The sequence below is a fragment of the Pelodiscus sinensis genome, chromosome 21 (genome assembly GCF_049634645.1).
Source record: "Pelodiscus sinensis isolate JC-2024 chromosome 21, ASM4963464v1, whole genome shotgun sequence".
In the NCBI taxonomy this organism is placed as follows: domain Eukaryota; kingdom Metazoa; phylum Chordata; order Testudines; family Trionychidae; genus Pelodiscus; species Pelodiscus sinensis.
This window is the reverse complement of record NC_134731.1, coordinates 25879213-25901539: the sequence shown is the minus strand read 5'-3', so window position 1 is coordinate 25901539 and position 22327 is coordinate 25879213. Positions and strand designations below refer to the sequence as shown.

The 22327-nt window shown below is 43.2% G+C and overlaps 2 protein-coding genes across 9 annotated transcripts; one reads left to right on the top strand and one right to left on the bottom strand.

Annotated features, from left to right (window-relative positions):
* Positions 1-3257: 3257 nt before the first annotated feature.
* DERL2 (derlin 2) lies at positions 3258-12203 on the bottom strand. Of its 5 annotated transcripts, none has more exons than XM_075904393.1 (7): positions 12008-12171; positions 10359-10424; positions 8096-8169; positions 7411-7504; positions 6256-6451; positions 4679-4769; positions 3258-4395 (listed from the first exon to the last, which is right to left on the bottom strand). In XM_075904393.1, exons 1-7 carry the CDS (start codon positions 12098-12100, stop codon positions 4290-4292), a joined length of 720 nt encoding a protein of 239 aa, XP_075760508.1. In that variant the 5' UTR covers positions 12101-12171; the 3' UTR covers positions 3258-4289. The 5 variants fall into 5 exon arrangements, with proteins under 5 accessions (XP_075760508.1, XP_075760510.1, XP_075760509.1 ...); XM_075904395.1 differs by having other exon boundaries at positions 12065-12121; XM_075904394.1 differs by lacking the exon at positions 8096-8169 and having other exon boundaries at positions 7411-7533.
* Positions 12204-12298: 95 nt separating this feature from the next.
* On the top strand, positions 12299-18153 carry MIS12 (MIS12 kinetochore complex component). Of its 4 annotated transcripts, none has more exons than XM_075904398.1 (2): positions 12299-12455; positions 14879-18153. In XM_075904398.1, exon 2 carries the CDS (start codon positions 14917-14919, stop codon positions 15550-15552), a length of 636 nt encoding a protein of 211 aa, XP_075760513.1. In that variant the 5' UTR covers positions 12299-12455; positions 14879-14916; the 3' UTR covers positions 15553-18153. The 4 variants fall into 4 exon arrangements, with proteins under 4 accessions (XP_075760513.1, XP_075760515.1, XP_006136134.1 ...); XM_075904400.1 differs by lacking the exon at positions 12299-12455 and adding an exon at positions 12651-13040; XM_006136072.4 differs by lacking the exon at positions 12299-12455 and adding an exon at positions 12652-13233.
* The last annotated feature ends 4174 nt before the right edge of the window (positions 18154-22327 follow it).

The window sequence follows — 22327 nt, the reverse complement described above, 5'->3', positions numbered from 1 at the left end:
CTAGCAGAGTTCTAATCAGCATGGAACAGAATGGAAGTATTACTTCTTGTGTCTTGCTTACTTGTTTGGAAAATCTCACCCAGAACTACCATTTTAGAGTCACAAATAAAATCACTACCATTTATTGGGAATCTAATTTGGCTAAGTGTTTTCTTAGTGCTTCTTGCTGCTGCTAAATATTTTATGTACGCAATTTATGAAGTACAATGCTTTCCTTCATTTAAACTTTGACAACTGGTTCAAAGAATGAGCAGTTTTGTTTTTAGATTATGATACTCTGACCAAAATTCTTCGTACATTTGTTAAGCACTTAGCTGGCCTATCAAACGTTTTATGAATACACAGTCTCTGACCCATAACCTATAGCCACTAGGGATATTAAACTATTTCTGATCGCATAACTGCAACAATTCTTAGCTGTTACTCGGGTGCTCCACTGGGGGTAGGGCCAGCAGCCAAAGTGTTCCCAGTCCCACTCCTGGGGAACCACTGCCATCCCACAGTGCAGCCTCCGTATCAGAGGTAGTAGTGCAGGCAGGAGCCTGTCTGTGATGGGAGCCAGTTTAAAAATCAACTCCCTGTACAGCCCAGCTCCCACCTGCCACTCCATGGCTCCGATACAGAGGCAGCAGTGTGGAGTGGCAGACTGCTCCCTTGCACGCTCTTAATTTAAAACTTGGACTAGCAGGCTGGAACTGAGCCAGCCTGCTAGTCTGAGTTTTAAATGCAGAGCGTGCGGGTAGGGGGGGTTGCTGTGGTTAACCAGGAATGGTAATGGATAAGCAATCGCATCTTGGTTAGCCGATTAACAGAGTAGCCATTAACATTCCTCGTAGCCACCTACCCTTCTTGAATGACCATCAAGGAAAGAAGAATGCTATACAAAGTGTGGTTGGCAATTTGACACACACCACTCACCAGTAGCACAAATGGTGTTTCAGGAAGAGTATTCGCTTAGTCATTAAAAACCCTATGACATTTTTCCCCACAAGAGTAGGTCTATTAACTTGTGTCATTGCCAAATATGTACTTGAATAACCACACATCACCTCCATAAAATGTTTCTGCCACTTCAAGTGTCTGTATGTCCTGTCAAAAATGGATGTTCACAATTTCTCAACACTATCATTAGTCGCTATAACCTTCAGAAGTGGTAGTGGTAGTTCCATTTTAGGTGAAATTTAAAAGAATAGGAGTTGTTTAAAGTCACATAAGTACCTAAGACACAATGTGTCTTCTTCCCATTTTTAATTCAACATGTGATTTATGTATTTAAAGTATACGGGTAAGTTATTATATAACTACAAAAGGGAATATTGACCATTTAAGCCCAGAGAGGGAAGTCTGGGAAGCCAGGCTACTCAGTTCTACAAGTCCCAGTGCAGTCAAAAGCCTAGGGAATTGCAGAGGCAGATGCTGGAAGAAACAGCAGAACAACAACCCCCAGAATAATAGTCTGGAATAAACAAGGACCAAAAGCCTTGCAGTGCAAGTGGGATATGGCATGGCTTCCTTACCCACAATCCCCTTCCCAGAATGTATCCTGGATGGCAAGGAGAGAAGGGCATCTACATCTTCCCTCACATTGGTATAAAATAAGCTTAAAAGAGATTTAAAAGAAATGATAAGAAAGAGTGCAACAAATTAAACTGAGCTATGAAGCAACAAGCCATAAGAAAGCCATTTTATATTATAGCAAGCCAGCAACTGTCTATCAGCATAAATCAGGCAAGCAGTCTCTTCCTATATTTTCTATTTCTTTATGACAGGCACATCTCAATATCCCAAACAGATTTACTCCAACATCATCTTCTTTAATGGAGCAGTAGGCCTGTCAGCCACCACTGATCTGGCCTGCAGTTTGCCAGTACTTAGCCTCTTTATGTTAAATGAATGCTGGGATCCTGGTAGCAGGAGATAGAATTCAATGTGCTGAAACACCCACCAGCTGCATAAAACAGTCTGGAGATCAAGGAACTGGTGCTGCTTCCCAGCAACATAAGTGGCTTCAATCAAAAACCGTCCAAATTTCTGAAAGTATTAAAATGTGGAAAGATACAAAACAGAGACTAGAATGCATATGTAGACACCTACATCATGAGATATTTCAAGATAGATGTGTCATCCCCGCATGTTATTTTTAATGGCACCTCTTGCACCTCACTTCTATTAATATGCTCTTCAAAACTTGATTTTACAGTACAAATGTACAGTAAATAAACTGGAAAACAGCAAGTAGTTTCAGTAGACTAGCTTAGATCTTGATCCTTGTGAATATATGCATATGCTTCTTGTTACAGCTATGAGAAACAGACCTTTCTTTTACAGACAGATTTTGGTCCTAGCTACAGAACTGTCCTTTAAGCACAAACCCTGCCTGCTAACAGTCCACAAGAGTCTCTATAAAAACTGAAATGCAATTCTAATTGAAGAACAATCTCTACCAGTAAACAAACAGTCCAAAGGCTACTTGGTCTTTCAATACTGCCACAGAATACTACTAAAAGCAGTCTTGGGAAAAAAAAAAAGTCTCCGACCAAAGTTAGACCACAATAATTTCTTACCTCCCAAAGGATAAAAGTGGGGTTAAAAAAAACCCGAATAGGGAGGCGAAGTCTCATTTAATTGGTTAACCAGTTAAGCATTAAGTTTAATCAATTAACCTATTAAATCAGTTCAGAGGGAGGAGCTGCTCCAACCTGGCTGGGCTGGAGTAGGCCCCTTACCCCATGCAGCGCTCCTGGGCCGGGCTTGCCACAGACAAGGACTGCTCTGACAGAGATGGAGTAGCCTCACACTGGTTAACCACTTAAAATCCCTAAAACAGGCCAAGTCATTTTCTAGACAGAAATTTCTGTCTCAAACTCGTAATTATAGTAATATCCTACCATTTGTTACAGTTTCATGTTATCCTGAGACAAAGTTTTACTGGCAGTTACTAGTTGATGGAAGATCACAGAGATCCATGTGTTGAGACCCTTGAGTTCTGCAACTCACCATCAGCCCCTACCAAAACAGAGTATTCAATCCAATCCATGTAAGAAGTGACAAAGCCAATCCATTCTGTCGCAGCTGTTCAATATCTTATGTAAAATGAGCAGATGTCACTTCAATTCTTTTTGGCTAGATGTCCATATCACTTAAAACCCTCCCGTTGGGCAGTCTCTGCAGAGTTTAGGGAGTGAATTTAGCACACAGCATTAGCAACCCTCTTCTCCATGGTCACAGGTGAGAAAAGCTAGGATTGGTGCCATGTCTCCAGAGCTGTCCCTTTTATTAACACCAAAAAAAGCACATCAGGGAACTCTGATATTTGTAGCATGCATCTATTAACTTTCTCTAGCCTGATCTCTTCTTCCATTTCCCTCAAATCAACAGATTATGCAAAAAGGTAATCAGCAGTCATAAGACATTTTATTCACTCACTATCTCAGAGCTTTGCTTATAGCAGTCTAAGAACTAATAGTTTAAATTATATGGGAAAATCTTCACAGCATTCTGAATAATCTGCCAACCATTTGAAAAAAAATAAAAGCTACATTTTTCAGAACTACATTTGCTACTGCATGTATAAGCATGTCAGTGAAATTTCATACCTGGACATTTGCACATGTGCAATTCAAAATAATCTGGATCAAGATGTATTCTCAGCCTGCAAACTAGGTTCATAATAAGGCTCATACTGTAACTACAGAAGTCTATTTTCACAAAATTAGAAGGCAAAACTTGTACCATCCAAAATTAAAATCCTGTCTGACTCAAAAAGAAAACGGGCTTGGAAATTTAGTGTATTTTGCTTCATACCAGCCTTTGGACAACGAAAATAGCGAATCACTGTAAGAGAGCTCACACATCTGCTTTTTATCCAGTGGAAAAAAAGTTAAAACCAAAGTTTTATTTTGTCCCTCAAAGTTTCCCATACAGTTTCCTGCATCAAAGAACTTGGAAAAAAATGCCTTTGGAAACATTTCCAAACAAGTATGCATGGTCTTGCTAGCTGAAGTTAACAGGAAATGGTTTCCAGTTTTTTGTGGGGGGGGGCTGTTTTTTTTTTTACTCCACTAGATGATGTTTTCAGTACCAATGCAACAAAACCCTGGTGTAGAGACATTGGCAGTCTCCTGGAAATGTCTTGGATTACTTAGACTGACATATCATAAAGTGCTTCTTGTAGTCAGAACCATAAAGCTGTAACACGTCCTTTCTGCAATAAGGAGTAAAAGAATTCCCAATATGGTACTTCAGTTGAGCTCCTTCTAGTTGCGTCTGGGTATTAGCACTGCCATTTATTAGCCTCCGAGGCGCTGACCTTCACCCCACGCAAATCCTCCTGGTCGCTCTTCAGGAAGCGGATTGTAATTGGGATCTTCTTCTGGTGTATCAAACACTGCTTTCCTGAAAAGTTGAAGTTATATGTAAATTCACAGTTCACACTTGAGGCAAGCAGTCAATGCAACATTCTCAGTAGAAGATACAGTCTAGAACAGTGTCAGTCTCTTGAATCCCCTCTTTAGCAACTGTAACATCCATGTGATAACTGCAGCAACTGATTACATGAAATAGTAAGATGAACTCAGTGCTATCTGTCTCAAATTTCCAAATTTACTTGTTTTTGAATGAGTTTAAAAGTGTACAGACACATTTGTCTGTGCGCGCCAAACTGGAAGATAATACTTACAAAAGAGATGGTGTTCTCAGAAGCCTTCCACCACCAGGCTGATTAGGAAAGATATCCTCCAAGAAAAAATATATGTGTCCAACTGCGATCCCTAGAATCAACAGAGAGGAAATCTGAAGTGTAATTGCTGATTTTCAATACTGCCAGTATACCACCTTTAAAATATTCCACTAGATTTTTCATAAAATAAAAAGAGAAACTATGTGTTTGATACCCTTTGTAAATAGCATGATGTTAAGAGGAACTCAAGGAACATAATTCAAACTCACCACAATATAAAATACTAGAAGCAAGCACCATACTAAAAGATCTACAGCACAGTGAGTCATCATAAATACAAAGAAACATCTATCAACTGTCTAAACAGTTTGATGGTATGATTTCATTTGTACTGACAAAAATGTCAGAATACAAGCTGCCTTACACAAGTCAGTCTCATGTCCTCATAGTCAGCCACTTATAACTGGCTCTTTCCAAGTAATGCAGAAACAAACCACGGCACTAGTTGGAGACATTACAGCACAGAATATGCCACTATGTACAAGATCAATAAAAATGGTAGAACACAGTATCCTGTAAATCAGAGCATGTAAAAAATTAGATCAGAACAAAAATAATGAGATCTCCTTGATGCTTTTAATATCTCCCCCCGCCATAAGAGAGTAACAGAAACACATCAATTGAATGAGCTGACTCTTTTGGTTAAAGGTTTGTTACCTTAATCTCTTAGAATATAAAACTCTCTATTCAGCTAAGGTCCTACCTCAGAACAAAAACTTTTTCAAAAGTCTCTCATGTGGAGACTGTTTCCTTTCCCAAAAGGGAGACAGAATGTATCAGTTGCTCAAAGCACTCTGGAAAACAAATCTTAAAAATAAATTTGAAATATCAGAAATGTCAAAAAGTTAAATACTTGCCAGATATGTATCAAGATAAACTGAGCAAGACAAGCAGAGGTTGTCTTTGGAACAGAATTATATAGTAAGATCCCAGGAAGAATATTGGCTGTGTTACGATTGCTCAGGCAATAAGCCAATTCCAGACCATCTGTCAAGCCTGCACTAACTCACCTTCTTCTCTAGAAGAATGACCCAATTTCTGCTCAGATATGTGCAGTGAGTCTGCCTACTGGGTCTGAGACAAAATTCCTTGTCCTGGCAGTCAAAGCACTTTCCTTTGAAATACCATTGGATCCAGTTCAACAGATTACCGCTCTGTGTGGAAACTAAAGATTCCCAATGCACACACCTCTGAGTAGAAGTGACTCTCAGAGAAAGCAGTACAGAGGGGGAACTGATCATGACTCACCAGAGAGGTAAATTAAAAGAGCCATCATCTAAACCATTCAGGCTAATCCTGAAACCATAGTCAACCCTGTCCTTGGAATCTTACTGATATCTACTTACCTCTCTAGTAGTGCATCAGAGCACTGATCAGGTCATAAAAGAGCCAATAAGGCTTGATAATCCCTTTCTCTTTGAAGGAAGAGGTACCAACTAGGCAGAGAATTCACCAACCAGTCGTTTATGATGGAATGGCCAAAAAGTCTTAGAATTTCATTTTTAATAGCTTCTTACCCAAAAGATCTACAATGATGGAGTTCCCCAATAGTAATGAAAAGCCCATGAGTACCCAGGGCAAAAATGGGGCCTGGAAGATGAGAAGACCAAAAAAGTTCATACGGACATAGGGATTCCTGCGGCTCCACACATACACAAGCATTATTGTAAAAGCCTGACCCAAGAAAACCAAGTTCACAAACAAGCCAAAAAGCTGGCACAAATAGTTAAAGAAAATATCAGTGTACATAATCAACTTGTAGAAAAACAAAACATGCCTGTGGAGAAAAGGAGAATCTATGGGTTGCAGAAAAAAAATAATTTTCGAGGCCAATCATGGCATCAACAAAAATACACACACACCTGTTTTTTTATTCTATGGTTTTCCGTTATTCACTAACAATTAAAATATGTCCTCAGTCAAAATGGACATCTATGGTTTAATCCCCCTTAAACACACCATGCTGCAAATATATTACAGATTTAACCTCTCTAGTGCAGCACCGTAAGGACCTGATTGGTGCCAAACGAGAATTTGCCAGACCATGGAAGGTCAATATTGTAAATCAGCATCACTTATACTTCCACTTCTTACTGGGCTCTTAGAAGATATTTAGGGGTAAATTAGAGCTAAATAACAGCACAGAACACTGATAACCAGGACTGATGGCTTTAAGCAAACTTTAAGGGGCCATAGGAAACTGGATCACATCCATGATAAGTGGACATCCAACTAACTAAAATCATGCAGATGTTGCACAACCAGAGAATGCTGGACTAGAGAGGTTCAACTTGCATAAGAAGTTTATTACAGAAGCTATTTTACACATAGCATCATATAAATGAAATAAATATGTATTTGGGGAGAGTAAAATCATTTGGACAATAACATTTTCTTCAATCCCCATGATAATATCCTTCTACAGTTAAATGGCATTTTCCAGTCTAGGATCTCATCTTTTTAGCCTTAATTCAAATATTTAAGTTCAAAAGATCAAGTTCACATTTAATAGTTAACACAAGATCCAGAAAGTTTTGAAGCTTCCTTAGTATAGTGTAATTCAGACCTCATTATACAAAAAAGTATTTATTTTTATTCATTTACTTGCGAAGCACAGGCTTTGTATTCTCTGTATTCATGGTAGCTGTATTACAGCAATAAAAAAAGGATACAGTCATTAAAAATCCACCAAAAAGGAACATAAATACAAAATCTGCTGTCCGACCTCGGAAAGACCCCTCCTCAAGCATTCGGCAGTAACGATATCTGAAGTTGCAGCTCAGGAAAGTTTGATGCTAAACACATTCAGCAGAAAGATTAAGAAAAAAAGAAGCTTTTTACATGTCTTCACATAGATATTACATACAGAATTCCCAAACATCTTTATAGTAGATTATTAAACAAGTATTGAAAATGCATGAAGTAAATTTGATGGCCTCAGTCCAGTTCTGACTTAGTGGACAATTATTCACACCACACACACAAAAAACCCCATAACCACTAGCAATCTTACTGGCTAGCTCAGCAGAAAAACCTGGTACTGAAGAATAAATTCTCACTCCTAGCAGTGTGTGTTCTAAGTCAAGATTTAAAACAATCAAAACTCACCTAAAGAGAATTACTGAATTAGGTAATTAGGGTGAAATCTTGGCTTCACTGAAGTCAGTGGCAAAATTTTTATCGCTATAAATGAGGCCAACACTTCACTCAAATAGTTCCATCATGCCAAAAGTCAGTGGCATAGAACTCGATTAAGTTCCTAGTGTTGTACAAAATCAGACCCTTCTACAAACAACACTGACACACAGTAAGTTCTGCATTCCAAAGAGATGAGGTAACACATGTAATAAAGGATACAAAAAAATCATATTAAATAAAAAATTAAATCCAACTGGCCCAAAGAATAAGTAGTTTGTTATCAACCTCCATACCTGTCAAGAAGAGAATAGAGAAGACAACTTAAATATAAATGGTATTCATCTCTAGTATTTAAATTTTCTACCTAGGGAGTACAAAAAACTGTTTAATCCATACAAGCTAAAAACTTTATAAAAGAGTTTTTCAGTATTGCAATAAGCCAATTTAATGATTTTTTTCAATGGTCTAACACGAACATTCAGCAAACCTTACCGCTTTCCATTCAAGACTTGGAGCACATTGTTTACTTGGAACATTTAAGTATAGCAAAGACACAGTATACTTTGTCTTTACTATAACAAATATTTTGTTCATCTTAACACCAGTCTAGGTTTTATTAAATGCAATACTTAATAGTATATTAGTAAATATAAAGTAGCATATTTTGTAAAAGATAAATTCTTAGTCTTATAAAACATCATGACACCACTGCCTTTCAATGTTGTAGAGAATGTTGAAATCCTCTATGGCAATTATGGGGTTTGGAGATTAGGTAAGTGAGGCATATCAAAATTTATCCCCACAGTGAAATTACAGGTTTGGAATGAAGCAAGATAGTTAATCATTAAGAAAGTTAAGCAATATTTCATTACCTTAAGTACAATGTGTAGTCAAACATAATGCAAAAAAGTTTAATCTGTTGGAAGTCAGTATGATTATTTAAATACGTAATTATGCATGAAGTAGGAGTAAGAACAATTTGGAGTAGGAGTAAGAACAGTTTGACAGTTCTGCTGTAGTTCAGAAGCAGTAAGCATTTTTTTGGGTTGTGTTATTGTTTTAATAGTTGATCCGAATCAGACAGATGCATCTTGGCCCCTTGAAACAATCTTTCAGAAGAAATCCTTAGTTTGATAGGAAACATTGCTCCTTTAGATGCCTATTCACTTGAGAAGAGCTGGCAGGCAGAAAGAGCAGCAAAGCTTTTGGAAATCTAATTTTTATAATCCATTGAAGAGGGCCCAGAGTTTTATCAAGTTTACTAGAAGATTTACCTGGTATTGTTCAGGTTCTTAAATAAGTTTTGTTTTTCTTCATTTAAATCATTGTTCTGGGGTGGGGATGAGAGGTTCATTATGTAGGCTGCCCCAGGGAAAGAGGACAACCCCAGCCATCTCTCACCATAGCAGCTTGGAGCCAGGGGAGAAATGCCTGTTTCTGTCTGCTGCAGCGGGCACAGCTGTGAGAGGAGTGCATGTCCCTCAGCTGGAGGACAGAGACACTGACAAACAGACATACAAATTCTCCATCCCTGTTCCATGATGACCCAAAGGGGTTATAGCTGTCCTGGTGCCCATCTCTGGGCCCTTGCTGCCCCCATGATCATTCTACAGTCTAACTGTCTCCCTCTTATCAGACACTTCTCTTTCCATTTTATGGAAAGCTGTTGAACTCCAGGCACATCCCATTGTCCTGGCACAACTAAGCCCTTACCTTGCTTTAAGTTATGATGAGAGGAAGCTGAATATCAAATTTGATGGTACTAGCTCTTACTATTTAGGAGGAGTTCTTTAACAAAAGATCTCACAGATGGAGACACAGACTCACATTTCTTTTAACTGCTTGGCTACATCTAGACTGGCCCCTTCTTCGGAAGAGGCATGCTAATTTCTAACTTTGGAATAGGGAAATCCGTGGGGGATTTAAATATCCCCCACGGGATTTAAATAAACATGGCTGCCGCTTTTTTTCCGGCTTGGGGAAAAGCCAGAAAAGAGCATCCAGACTGGCACGATCCTCCGGAATAAAGCCCTACTTTGCAAGTAGGAATAAGAGATCCTCCGGAAAAGGGCTTTATTCTGGAGGATCACGCCAGTCTGGACGCTCTTTTCCGGCTTTTCCCCAAGCCGGAAAAAAGCGGCGGCCATGTTTATTTAAATCCCCCACGGATTTCCCTATTCCAAAGTTAGAAATTAGCATGCCTCTTCCAAAGAAGGGGCCAGTCTAGATGTAGCCCTTTAGTATGAGCACTGTGGCTAATACAACAATACTACCTACAGTACTGCATCTAAAATTATGCCCTCAAAATAAAACAGCAGAACTCCATTACCCAAAACATGCACACTGCAAAATGGATGGAAATTACCTTGCAACTCAGACTGAAAACATTTAAAAAGAAAGATACCTCCACAAATGTGTATGCAAGCAAACAGAGTTTTTTAGCTATTGTTTGAACAATGTGAACATTCAGAAATATACTTACTTGAAAGTGTTTAAATATTAATTCAGGATTAAAATACAGTTGAAAAGGTGTGATTAGTTCTAATTGCTGAAATAAAAGAAAATATGTAACAGGATCAAACCATTAAAGTTCACTTCATTCACTTGTAGATACACAACTTGTCAGTAGTAAATGAATATCTAATGTTATCCCTATTTTAAAAATTATATGCAAAACCTAAATTCAGCAAATATATAAAACCTTGTGTTCCTTGTATAGTCACATTTGCCCTTCTCTGCCTAGAACATCTTAGTCCTGTTTAGATTTCAGACTCTTTGGTTTAGTGGCTATGATCCATTTTATGTTTGCAAAGCTAGAGACAGTGAGGTTTTGATTCAGAGATCTGTAGAAGTTCCATTTCACATGCAGGGCTCTGTAGAGCCATGAAACAGAATAATCTTGATTGAGCCTGTGGGCACTACTAGGACTGTATTATCCTTGATTATATAAGAACAGAACAGGTAATCAAATGATCCATTCCCCAGAGCATTTGTAGGGCTGCAGCAGTCCCTCCCCAGCTAGTTAACCATAATCAGTAAGCATCTCATAGTGATGCTTACAGATTATCCATTCACATCCCTACTCCATTCCCCTACAGTGCCTTCCCAAACCCCTCACTTTGGCCCCATGCTGGAGTCTTGAGGGCCCCCAGAAAGTTTACTAGCCCCAGGTCTCCAGAAGAGTTAATCCAGCCCTAGAACCCCAAACTGAATGAGTGAGGTATGTCTGGATTTTCTCTCCTGCTTCTCAACTGTGGACCAGCTCAATTACTTCCTCCCTCCTCTTTTGTTTCTCCTGTGTGTATCCCCCAAATAATGTTTTCCTTTGGGTCAGTGACCCCAAACCCACCACAACAATCTAGATATCTGCCCAGTTTTTACAACAGACGTACATTAAAAGCACTACAGAAATCAGGGCAGAGTAAGTTTTCAGACCCACAGCATAAGAATTTTTTTCTTCAGTATTTATTGTGCTGTGGTTTTAATCTCTGTTTTTCTAAACAAGCCATTTTTTACACAGGGTGGAACTTGCACGGCGGGGGGAGGGGGGACGGCACAGGACACATCTGAGGGTGTAGAATAATCTATAAAGGCTGAGAAATGTTCTAGAGCAGGAGTTCCCAACCTGGGGTACACCTATCCCCAGGGGGTACGAGAAGCTTGTCAAGGGGGGTAGAGGGAATATTTGGTTAATAACAATGATCTTAATTTAAATACTCCAAAAGCTGCAGTGTTAGTGAAAAAAGCTGTTGATTCTACCGTCTAGAATTTTCGCCCTTTCATATTGAACAGGGGGACGGGACGTTTTACTAAAAGCCCAGAGAATATGGGGACGGGAAAGGTTGGGAACCCCCGGCCTAGCGAATAAAGGCGCGACAACCCCCGGGCCCAATCAAGTCTCCCCACCCCTCGAAGTACGCGGGGCCGGCCAAGCAGGACTCCCTCCTCGCCACGGGCCGACCCCGCCGCCGGGATTCAGAGCCAGCGGGAAGGCGGGGCGCAGGCGAGCCCGGCCACGCCTCAGAACGGGGAGGGCGGAGCAGGGCTTAGCCCTCGTCCCTCCCTCCCGGGCGGGCGGGCCTGGGGCCGAGGCTGCCGGCCCGCCCCGCTATCCCCGCGCCCCGAGCTCACCACAGCGGCGGTGGTGAGGACGCAGGCGGTGGTGTACGCTCGGGTAACGGGCGGCACCTGCAGGTACTCCTGCCGGAAGGTCTGGTACGCCATCTTACGGCTCCGCTTCCGCTTCCGCTTCCGCCTGCGCGGCGCCTCATCCCCCCCCCCCACGCACGCCACGCAGCCAATCCGCGCTGCCTCCCGGACGCCGAAGCCGGCCAATCCCGGGCGCGCTTCCTTTTACCTCACCGCGGTGGGACGGGAGGAGAAACGCTTCTTCCCGGGCGCTCGCGCTCAGAGGGGTTTTGTGATTGGGCGGCGGGGGGAGGGTCTCGCCCCCGCTGCGCTCCGCGGATTGGCTGGGGGAGGCGGGCGCTGAGCGGTGACGCGAAGGGCTTCGAATGAGGCGGGAAGCGGCTGCTGGCATCGCGGCGCCTGGGCGGGCTCCGGCGCCTCCGTCCGCCCGGTGAGAGGCCGCGGGGCGGCTCCCCTGCGCCGGGGCGGGACCCGGACCCACCCCCACCGCGCCCAGGGGCCTACGGGCCCGAACAGCCCCCCCCGCGGGCTTGGGGGCGGCCGGGCCGTAGGAGCGGAGCGGGGGCGGCCGGGCCGTGGGGGGGCGGCTGGTTCATCGGGCAGTCGCTATAATTTGTATGGACCAGGCGGAGAGGGGCGGGGCTCGGGCCCGGCCCCCCCCCTTCCCAGGGGTTCGGAGGCTCCTGCGCCACTGACAGGGCAGAGCCGCTGCGGGGGTAGCGCCCGGGCCGGGACTCGGCCGCCCCAGCTCGCGGCGGGGCCGCGTTTTCCCCGGGCCCCCCGCCTCTTGCCGCGCGCGGGGAGCGGAGCTGCGGCCCCAGGCCGGGCTCGAGTTGGGACGCAGCCGTCCCGGCCCTCTGCCGCCCTCCCCCATCTCCTCCTTGGGGGGACGGTGCTTCTGAGAGAGCTCGGGCCGGGCCGGGCGGGAGTAGTCGATGCGACGAGTTGCTCACATCCCTAATCTAGGGCATGCCCCGTGCCTCAGTTTACCCAGCCTGGCTAAGGATGTTAAATGGTGGGTATCTGGCTAATCGTGTAGTTCATACAACTTGTAGGGACTGCACCGTTAGTCAATCGGGGATAGTTCCCAGAGCCACCCATGCTTCCGATCTGCATTTTAAATGTAATAAAAGCCTGGCCGCCACGTACAGGGGTTGCTTGCTGCTGGCAGCCTCCCCTGTCCCCCATCCCTGCTGCCTCTGATACAGGTAAGGGGGGGGAAGGGGCAGGTGCACTATGGAGACAGTGCTGGGTGGGATAGTGATAGAAATGTAGCCGTGTTAGTCTGGGGTAGCTGAAGCAAAATGCAGGACTATGTAGCACTTTAAAGACTAACAAGATGGTTTATTAGATGATGAGCTTTCGTGGGCCAGACCCACTTCCTCAGATCTGAGGAAGTGGGTCTGGCCCACGAAAGCTCATCATCTAATAAACCATCTTGTTAGTCTTTAAAGTGCTACGTTGTCCTGCATTTTGCTGGGTGGGGGGGAACTGGCTTTTCATTTGGCTCCCCCCAGCACTGGTTCCTATGGTTCTTATACAGAGGCAGCAAGGGTGGGGGAAAATGAGTAGTTGATTCTCTGCTTGACTACTTGCTAACATCCCTAATCCTGACCTGCTTTGTAAGCACTGCGAGAAGCCCTAAGGAGAAGCTTTGTCCGAGACTCCCCCACTCCTGCTATTATCCACTCTCAGCCTGTGGTGAATTCCCCCAGAAACCTAGTACTGTAGCTCATTTAACCAACATGATCTCTCGTCTCCTGTAAGTCTGACCAGTGACCTTGTTTCTGGTTTGAGGTGGTTTGTAGCCAGCAGGGGCTGTGACTGTTAGTGGGAAATAGGCTGATAAACTGCTCAAAGGGGGAGCTCACTCATGACAGACTTGGTCCTACCATGTTAACAAATGCCTGAAGAGACTTCTGTTGGGACACTTGCAGCTCAGAGTCTTCACCCCCAGTCTGTCTCCTAGGCAGAGGGGCCTCAATTACCCAGTCTGTTGGCACATAAAATGGTGAGCCCCATCCCTGCTGCCCTGGCTAATCTCCTGGTAGTGCAGCTGTCCTGCAGTGGTTACTGCAGCATAGTTCTCCCTTTCACTTGCTGTCCCCCATGGCCACTATGAATATTGCATCCTTCTCACCACCCCATCCCTTTCTGTGTCCTGGAAAACAGTCCCATTCCCCACCCTTCCCATTTTCCTAGCACTACCAAACCCTGACCATGTTTTAAGTTAGGAGAAGAGGAAGCTGTGCGCCAAATTTGGTTCTCCTAGTTCTTATCGTTTAGGAGGAGTTCTTGAACAAACAGACCCACAGACAAACAGATGCACATTTCTAAAAATATATAGATAAACTTATTGATAGCAAGATGTAATATGTTTGGAGAGTGCTGCAGGTGTTAACACAATTCATCACTTGTGCATTCATAAACTATAAAAGAAGCTTCCTTTTACATTATACAGAATCCTTCCTCAAGCCTAATGACATGGTTAGCACTGGTGGTAGATAAAGATGTAGTTTTCTCTGAGTCAGAGTGACAAATTAACTCTCCTAAATTCAGATTTGAACTCTGCTCTTTGTAAATGAGGTTAATGCAGTATAGTGCTAATACAAGGAGGAGTCCTTTGACACCTAAAGGCTAAGATTTGGGCATAAGCTTTTGTGGGCAAAGACAAAGTGGGTCTTTGCCCATAAAAGCTGATGCTCAAATAAATCTGTTTGTCTCTGCAAAAACAATGAAGAGTCCTGTACATCTTAAAGACTGGCTAAGACAGCTACCCCTTGATACTATACTAATAAAATTCACCCTTTCCAAAATACAGATTTAAACTTATGTTCCTTTTTCCCTTTACAGATTTCCATATTGTCTTTGGTTGATGCCTTTTAGCCAAGATGTCAGTGAATCCTATGGCATATGAAGCTCAGTTCTTTGGTTTTACCCCTCAGACGTGTATGCTTAGGGTCTACATTGCATTTCAAGACTACTTGTTTGAAATGATGCTGGTTGTGGAAAGAGTCATTCTGAAGAAACTAGAAGGCTTTCCTAACTCTAAGATCAGTCCATTCCAAATCCGTAAGAGCACAGAGAAATTTCTTCTCTTTATGAAGGAGCGCTTTGATCATCTCTTCGGCAAAATGGAACAAGTGCTTTTGCAGTTGGTGTTAAACATCCCTAAAAATGTTTTACTTCCTGAAGACAAGGTCCAGGAGCAGTACCCCTACAGTAAGGAACAGTTTCAAATGCTGCAAGGTGAAATTGATCAACTACAGAAACAATACAAAGTTGAAGTGTCTGCTAGACAGGCACTTTTAGCAGAGCTTGAAGAACAGAAAGTGGTTCAGACAGAACTTGAGAAGATTCTCCAGTGGTTTGATGGGCTAGAGAACATATGCAGAGAGCACGGGACTAGCAATTTAAAGGAGAGCTTTGCATTCTTGACACAAACTTCTAAGAAATTGCAAGATATACTAAAAGAAGTTGAAAAGAAAAACAAAAGATTGCCAAAAAGTAATCTCCATGTAGTGTAAATAAAATACTGAAAGGGTAACAGAGAAACAAGACAATTTCTCAGGATTTCTCCAGAAGCATTTTAAGGTTTTGAGGATTTTGTCACCTCTTCCTTGCCTTATCAGTTTTTTACAAAGCTGATGTGTGTAAATATTCTGGGAAACCATTTTCCCCTCCTGAATTCTATAAATACCGCATAGAAACTTCTTTAAAATAACCATATCCCCTAGGAATGTTTAAATTAATTATCCAAATGGTAGCAGTGCAGATGCAAAATAAGTGCATTGTCATTACTTCAATTCTCTGTATTAGTACATTTAAGCAACCTTTGAGGTTAAGGTGCTTTTAACCTATTCTACATTAAGGTATTTTTTGGACGTCAAGGGTTATCATTATTGGACTATTCCATATAGAAACGTAAGAATGTGACATAGTAAAACTTAGGGCTTGAGGAGAAATAAATTTAATAATGTTGGAGTTGGAAATAATTTAGACATTGGTGAGTGATTTCTAAGATGGAGAAGTTAGCTATTACTTCAAGTATTTTAAAATTGTGGTTGATATTCTGATGAAGTTAGCAGACTGGGATGTTTCCTATTTTTAGTAGGAGCATTTGACGCACAGTCAGTATTCGCAAACCTGTTGGTAGTAGGTGATTTTACTCATTCTGCAAATGGATAGTTTTGCATTGATCAAGAGGTACACAACTGTAGAGTGCTGTTTGTTGTAAGAGACAGATATGAGCTACTGCAAGAATAACTAAGACTCTGAACGGCTTTAGAAGTTTTCTTGCATATCCTAGTGTCAGCACAACATTGTACAATGTGCAACTCTTGCTAAGCAAAATTAAGTTTGCCCAATAATACAATGGGTGTTCACCTACTTTACTTGGATGTTGCGAGGACTGATTAATATTTGTGAAGTCTTGAAGTCCTTGAATTAAGCTTACTTTGATGGATTGTGGAACAAGCCCATATAAAATAAATGCGATTCTTTCCATTGAGGTCAGTGGCTTTTGGATCAAAGCTTATGTGCATATTAGTATAGTAAAAAGAAGCTTAAATTTGCAAGCACAAAACTTCATACTTTAAAGGATACTTGCTTGAAAGATGTGAACTTCTATATAATTTGAGCTACTTAAATAAAAATTATACATGAAGTGACCAAATATTTTCTCAGTGCATTCTGAAACTGTATGTTCTGTTAAATTTGTCAAATACCTGAAGATTTCTTGATCAGCTCAGTAAGTTCAAAGAAAAGGAAGGTCAAAATGTCAAGTCTGTACTGATTGTGTGCCCATTATTACATTTTGCAACTTACTTTGGGCAACGAAAGTCAGTGTCTACATCTAAAAATTTGGCCAGTGACAACTTTCGATGTTGAACTCTAGTCTGTGTGAACATACATCAAATAATGCCTAAGCATTTGCTAATGCCGGGATTGGCAAAACACAACCTGCAGGCTGGAGCTGACCCACCATGACCCTAAAAGCCATCAAGTGCAGTGGGATGCTCAGGCTGCCTGACACAGCCCTGGCTATGCTGCTCCCAGAAGCTGCTGACTGCTTCTAGCAAGCATGTCTATCATGGAATTCAGCTAATAAGAGCTGCAGGGATAGGGACGGAGCTTTCCCCTCTTCATCCCAAGAGGTGCATAGGGACATATTTGCTAACAACCACCAGCTGCTTTGAGTGGCATGGGATCACCATGGCGTTCAGGCAGTGCCAGCTAGGAGTCACCTATAGAAAGCCTCTCCCAGCCAGGGCCTAGTCTGCATCTCTCACCCCTTTTCCACACGCCAACCTCCTGCCCCAGGTCAGAACTGCCTCCTGAATCCATACTCCATACCAAACCCTGCACCCTCTCCTACATCTCTGTCCCAGGTCAGAACCCCCTCCTGCACTCAAACACCCTCCCATACCTTATACTCCCTCCTGCACTCCAATCCCCTGCTTTGAACTCCCTCCTATGCCCAAACTCTGTCCCAGACCCCACACCCTTGCTATTAATATAATAGAAAACAGCTGTATGTGACCACTTACCAAAATTCTTGGAGTGGCCACCACGCCACGCCCCCCCTCCCCCCATGAAAATTATTGCCCACATCTGTTTTAATGGAAATTATACTTAAGTATCTTAAAGACCCATTTTGTATGTTTATTTTTCTGCATTTTTTGATCAGTAAAATCTGGATCAGTTTCCCCACCACTCATTCTTACATATAGTAAGCTTCTCTGCTACTGCATGGCTACAGTTTAAACTATAGCTAGGAAATTAGGAACAGATGCTGAATAAGAAGATTAATGTTTAAGATGCAGCTTCACCTGGTTTTCATAAATAAAGCACACTAACTTTTTCCCCCCTCAAATTGCAAAGGCTATTGCCTATACTTTGAACAAATCATGTCAATTTGTGAAACTTGCATCCTTTTACCATATTCTTCGACTCAGAGTGATTTAAAAGTAAATATTCCAATAACTCATAAGATAGTGTGCCACAGGACTTCTCGTTCTTGCAGATTCAGACTAACATGGTGGCTACTCTGATACTTGTAATAAGATAGTGATGCATTTTTCTATTGCTGCTCTAGAAAATCTCATTAAAAAAATCTTTATTGCTAATGTGTTTTTCTGTGTTATAACTACAACACATCTTTAGATCTGTGTTATCCAACCAGTTCTGAAGCAGTAGCCACTATAGTGAACTAGCCACACTCAACCCGCCAAATAGCCCCATGTGGCTAGCATGTTGGACACTATTGCTTAAGATATTGTTTTGTCAGACAGCCCCAAGGGAGTTTCATTTTCATTCTGAACAACAGTGCATGTTAATTGGAAATCTAGAGCAGGAAAAACAAATTCTTAATTTAAATGTAAAATTAAGTAAACATTTGGGTGTCAGTACTAAGTACAGTAATACAGACAGTTTGACAAGGCAGGAGATGAAGAATACAGATCCTGTATTATTTCTTCAGGGTGCAATTAAAAGCTCCTGTCTGAGCCTTAGAGTTACTGGTCCATAAATAGGAGCTAAAGCACAAGAGTTGGGGGGGGGGGGGTTATGGTAAGAAATAAAAAGAAAGTCCATGTGGGGCCAGAGGTCTGTCTCCCATGACACTGATCGTGTTTATTATTCATTGCTAGTGATGATAGCATTTCCCCAAGGCATGGCTCCCTCCTTAAACAAACAAGGATGATGTTTTGAGTTACATAATGATGAATAGTGCTGAGGATAAGAATAGTGCTGAGGGGATAAAATGATTATGTGTGTAGAATCTGTAATGGTGGGGTTTAAATCCATTCACCAAATACATGTTATCCAAGCTGGATAAGAAAAGCAAAACACATACCCAAATTGCATTTTTCTTTATGATTTTAAGCTCGCTGACAATAGTTTTGAATTTTGAACAAGCACAAGTTCTAATAGATTTAAACAAAAAAAATTGAGTTTCACCCTGCTAAAGGTGGTTGGTTTATTGGGTCATCCAAACTCCTTACTACGATAAGATTGTGATCTCAGATAGTCCTGAGAAGTTTTCCCCTCTGTTTTCTAAGGTTATGGAATGCACCCTTCTTTTAAGTAGAACAATGTATTTAAAAAAAGGTAGAAGCACAGTTAACTTCATTGCACTGTATCCCTCTTCTGACAACAATTAATACATGACCCCAGGAGAGAGGGACCAAAGACTGAAACTGCCTGAGCTCCATAGTCCAAGTTCCACCACCCTGTCTGATGTGTGTGTGTGGGGGGGGGGTAGGCGTGGAAGCCCACAGGCTTCCGCTCAGAGTGGGGAGCATGTAACCTCAGGCTTTGGCTTCGGCCCCAGGTGGTGAGGCTTGGTCTCTGAACCCCACCAAGTACAACACCCGATTTGGTGACCCTGTTAAACTGGGCTCATCATGACCCACTTTGGGGTCTCTGCCCACAGTTTGAGAACTGAGCTATAATCTTAGGCTGTGTCTAGACTGCATCCCTTTTCCGTAAAAGATGCAATTCAGACACATCGCAATTGCAAATGAAGCGGGGGATTTAAATCGCCCCTGCTTCATTTGCATAAAAATGGCTGCCGCTTTTTTCCGGCTCGGAGCTTTGCCAGAAAAAAGCGCCAATCTAGACGTGGATCTTTTGGAAAATAAAGCTGTGTGCCAGTGCAAGGTTAGCTGGTGATTGTGGGCTTGGTGGAGGAGTGTGGGCTCAGCCCGGCAGCTCTGCTGTCCCTGACTCCCCAGGGCTGGGGCTGTGGCCACGGATACACGGTGGCTGCCCAGCTGCTCCTGGGGCAGGCCATGTTGCAGGCAGCTGCCGGAGCGGAAACCAGGGCTGCAGTGCAGATGCTCAGGAGGGTAGGGCCCTTGGCACCCGTCTTCCCCCTCACTGCCCTCTCCCTCTTAGAGCCCCCTTCAGTCCCCTGCCAGCTCCGCCCACCCTCTATCTCCTCATGTCTCTGCCCAATCCCTTACTCCCTGCAAACCCTGTGGGCTGGCAGCAGCTTTCCTCTGCCCTAAGCAGGGACTCTCAGCCAGCCCTCTGCGGAGTAGCCTAGAGCAGCCCCTGCCCTGCACGCAGGCAGCCCTGGAAGCAGCATTCCCTTGGGTGGGCGAGCAAGTCTCACCTCCTCACGAGTGGGGGATGCTGCCTGGGAGGAGGCTCAGGATCCCAGCAAGGGAGGGGCCAGATTGGGGTCTCTGCGCTGGGAGAGGCTTTCGGGGAGCAGCACCGCTTGTGGGTGCCATGGTGGTACCCATCCCAACAAGCACACGTGACCTCAATATCGGTGCACAAGACAAAACACTCCGCTCATGAATGAGAAATCTTAGAGGGAACCCTGGTGTGTAGGGAGGGGGGGGGAGGGTTCATGGGGGTCTTGGGGCTGGTCTAGGGCAGTCCCAGTCACAGCTGGGATACCTGGCTGGCAGATGGGTCCCTTGCACTGATGTCCAGGCAGCAAAGTAAAAGAGGAGCAACACAGGCTGGGGCACAGACATACCACCAGGGGCCGGGCTGGGAGGGTGCACACTACCTATAGCATGCTCCCCCTCCCTGCCAGCCCCTTTAACCGGCCTGCTGCTTAGCACAGCCTGGGGCTGCCAGAACTGGCCTGCAGGATTGCTCTAGGAGCTGGTGGGAGCATGCTGTGCGCCATGCCTCCTCCCCATGAAACGGAGCACTTCGTCCAGCTCCTTCTTACCAGAGAAATGCAATGGTGCACAGTGCTTTACTGTCACCTCTCCTTAGTGATTGGCAATGTGAATTCTCAGACTACAATAGGCACAGTATGCAGGAGGAGTGTTGTACATGGTGGCATGAACATGCTAAGTACCAAGGACCATCGTATGCTCACCAACTGCATCAAAGCCTACAGCTTTATTTCCATTATATGACAAATTGCATGGATGTAGTTTCTCACATAGAATTAAGTCTCTATGGACAAAATGTATTTCTTTCATACATTAATAATTCACTAGCTTGGACAAGGATAAACCACCATTTTGAACTGGTAGGGGTCCTCACAACCACCAAGAGATTCAATACACGGAGAACTTTTCCCCCTTTGTTTTGGCTTCTTGCTCTCTAATTGTAATTAGAGATTTGCTGGCCTCTATCACAAATCAGTAGCACAACGGAATGGCATATGGAGGTAGTCTTAGCTAAGAAACAAAAAGTGACTTTTGCCATAAACCCCCTGGAGCTATCAACTCCTTAGATTCAACTGCTATTAAATTATTTAACTTGACTTCTTGTCTACATTTGTCGTGAAATCAATTTTAAGGATGGAAGCCTTTATCTGTGGGGGGTAGAATATTGTCTGACAGCACTTGCCAAGGCTAATCCCTTTCCAAGAAGTGATAAGTCTCTCAGTGGGTGCTTTCATATTTCAGTAATATTCCCAGAGGCAAAATAATACAGGAATAATGAATGGGTTTTCATGTGCATCCATAAATGATTATTCAAACACATGCACTTTAAAAAGCTATTGGTTTTATAACCCGACAGACAAATATGCATTCAGGAGACATTTTAGTATAGGGTAAATAATGTCCCTTTGAGCTGCTTTATGCAACTGTTATGGCCAGGGGTGAGTTAATAGCTCCAGAATGAAATAATCTAAAACAGGGGTAGGGAACCTTTTTGGGGTTGGGGACTGCTGACCCACAGAAAAATCAGTCAGGGGCTGCACACAAGTGGGGGGGGGGAGATCACTGGCAATTGAGAAGAAAGACACTCCTCACATTCCCCTCAGAGCCTAGGGGTGCCCAGGCTAGTAGGGATAGTAGATTGTGTGCTCCAGCCCGCTGGTGGAGTGGCAGAGGGACTGGAGCACCAGCATGGGCTTCCCCAATACTAGGGGGATCCCTGAGCCTCGGGGGCCAGATACAGACAAGCTAAGAGCCGTATCGGGCCGCCATGCCTGAGTTTCCCCACCCTGATCTAAAAGAAGGAACTAATGAGGCTCCAGCCTTGCTAATTACTCCGGTTTTGCAGAGTGTTGTGTCCTAAGATAGGGTGGTAGGATTTGTCATGGTCATTTCAAACAGAGTTCTATACATTCTTTCAAAACTATCATGTCCTTTTTGGACTTTCTCCTGCTATATAGCCATGTTCTAAGCTACAGTTTATCGAATATGCAGTGAGGATCAATGGAATGTAGATTTCATATGTTGCCATTGTCTCATTAAGCTGGTAATGTGTCATTCTAATGGGGGTCTAGTCATTGAAGAGTGGGACAGACTGGGATTGTACCAAGTTGCCTGGCCTGCTGAACAAAGAGCACAACAAACCACTACACCCGTTCAG

Coding starts and splice junctions, on each gene's coding strand:
- DERL2 (XM_075904393.1), bottom strand. CDS start 12,100: ATGGCGTACCAGACCTTCCGGCAGGAGTACCTGCAGGTGCCGCCCGTT. Junction 10,425..12,007: donor TCCTCACCACCGCCGCTGTG/GTGAGCTCGGGG, acceptor CTTTTATTTCAG/CAATTAGAACTAATCACACC. Junction 6,452..7,410: donor TTGGTGGATTTTTAATGACT/GTATCCTTTTTT, acceptor TATTTGTGCCAG/CTTTTTGGCTTGTTTGTGAA.
- MIS12 (XM_075904398.1), top strand. CDS start 14,917: ATGTCAGTGAATCCTATGGCATATGAAGCTCAGTTCTTTGGTTTTACC.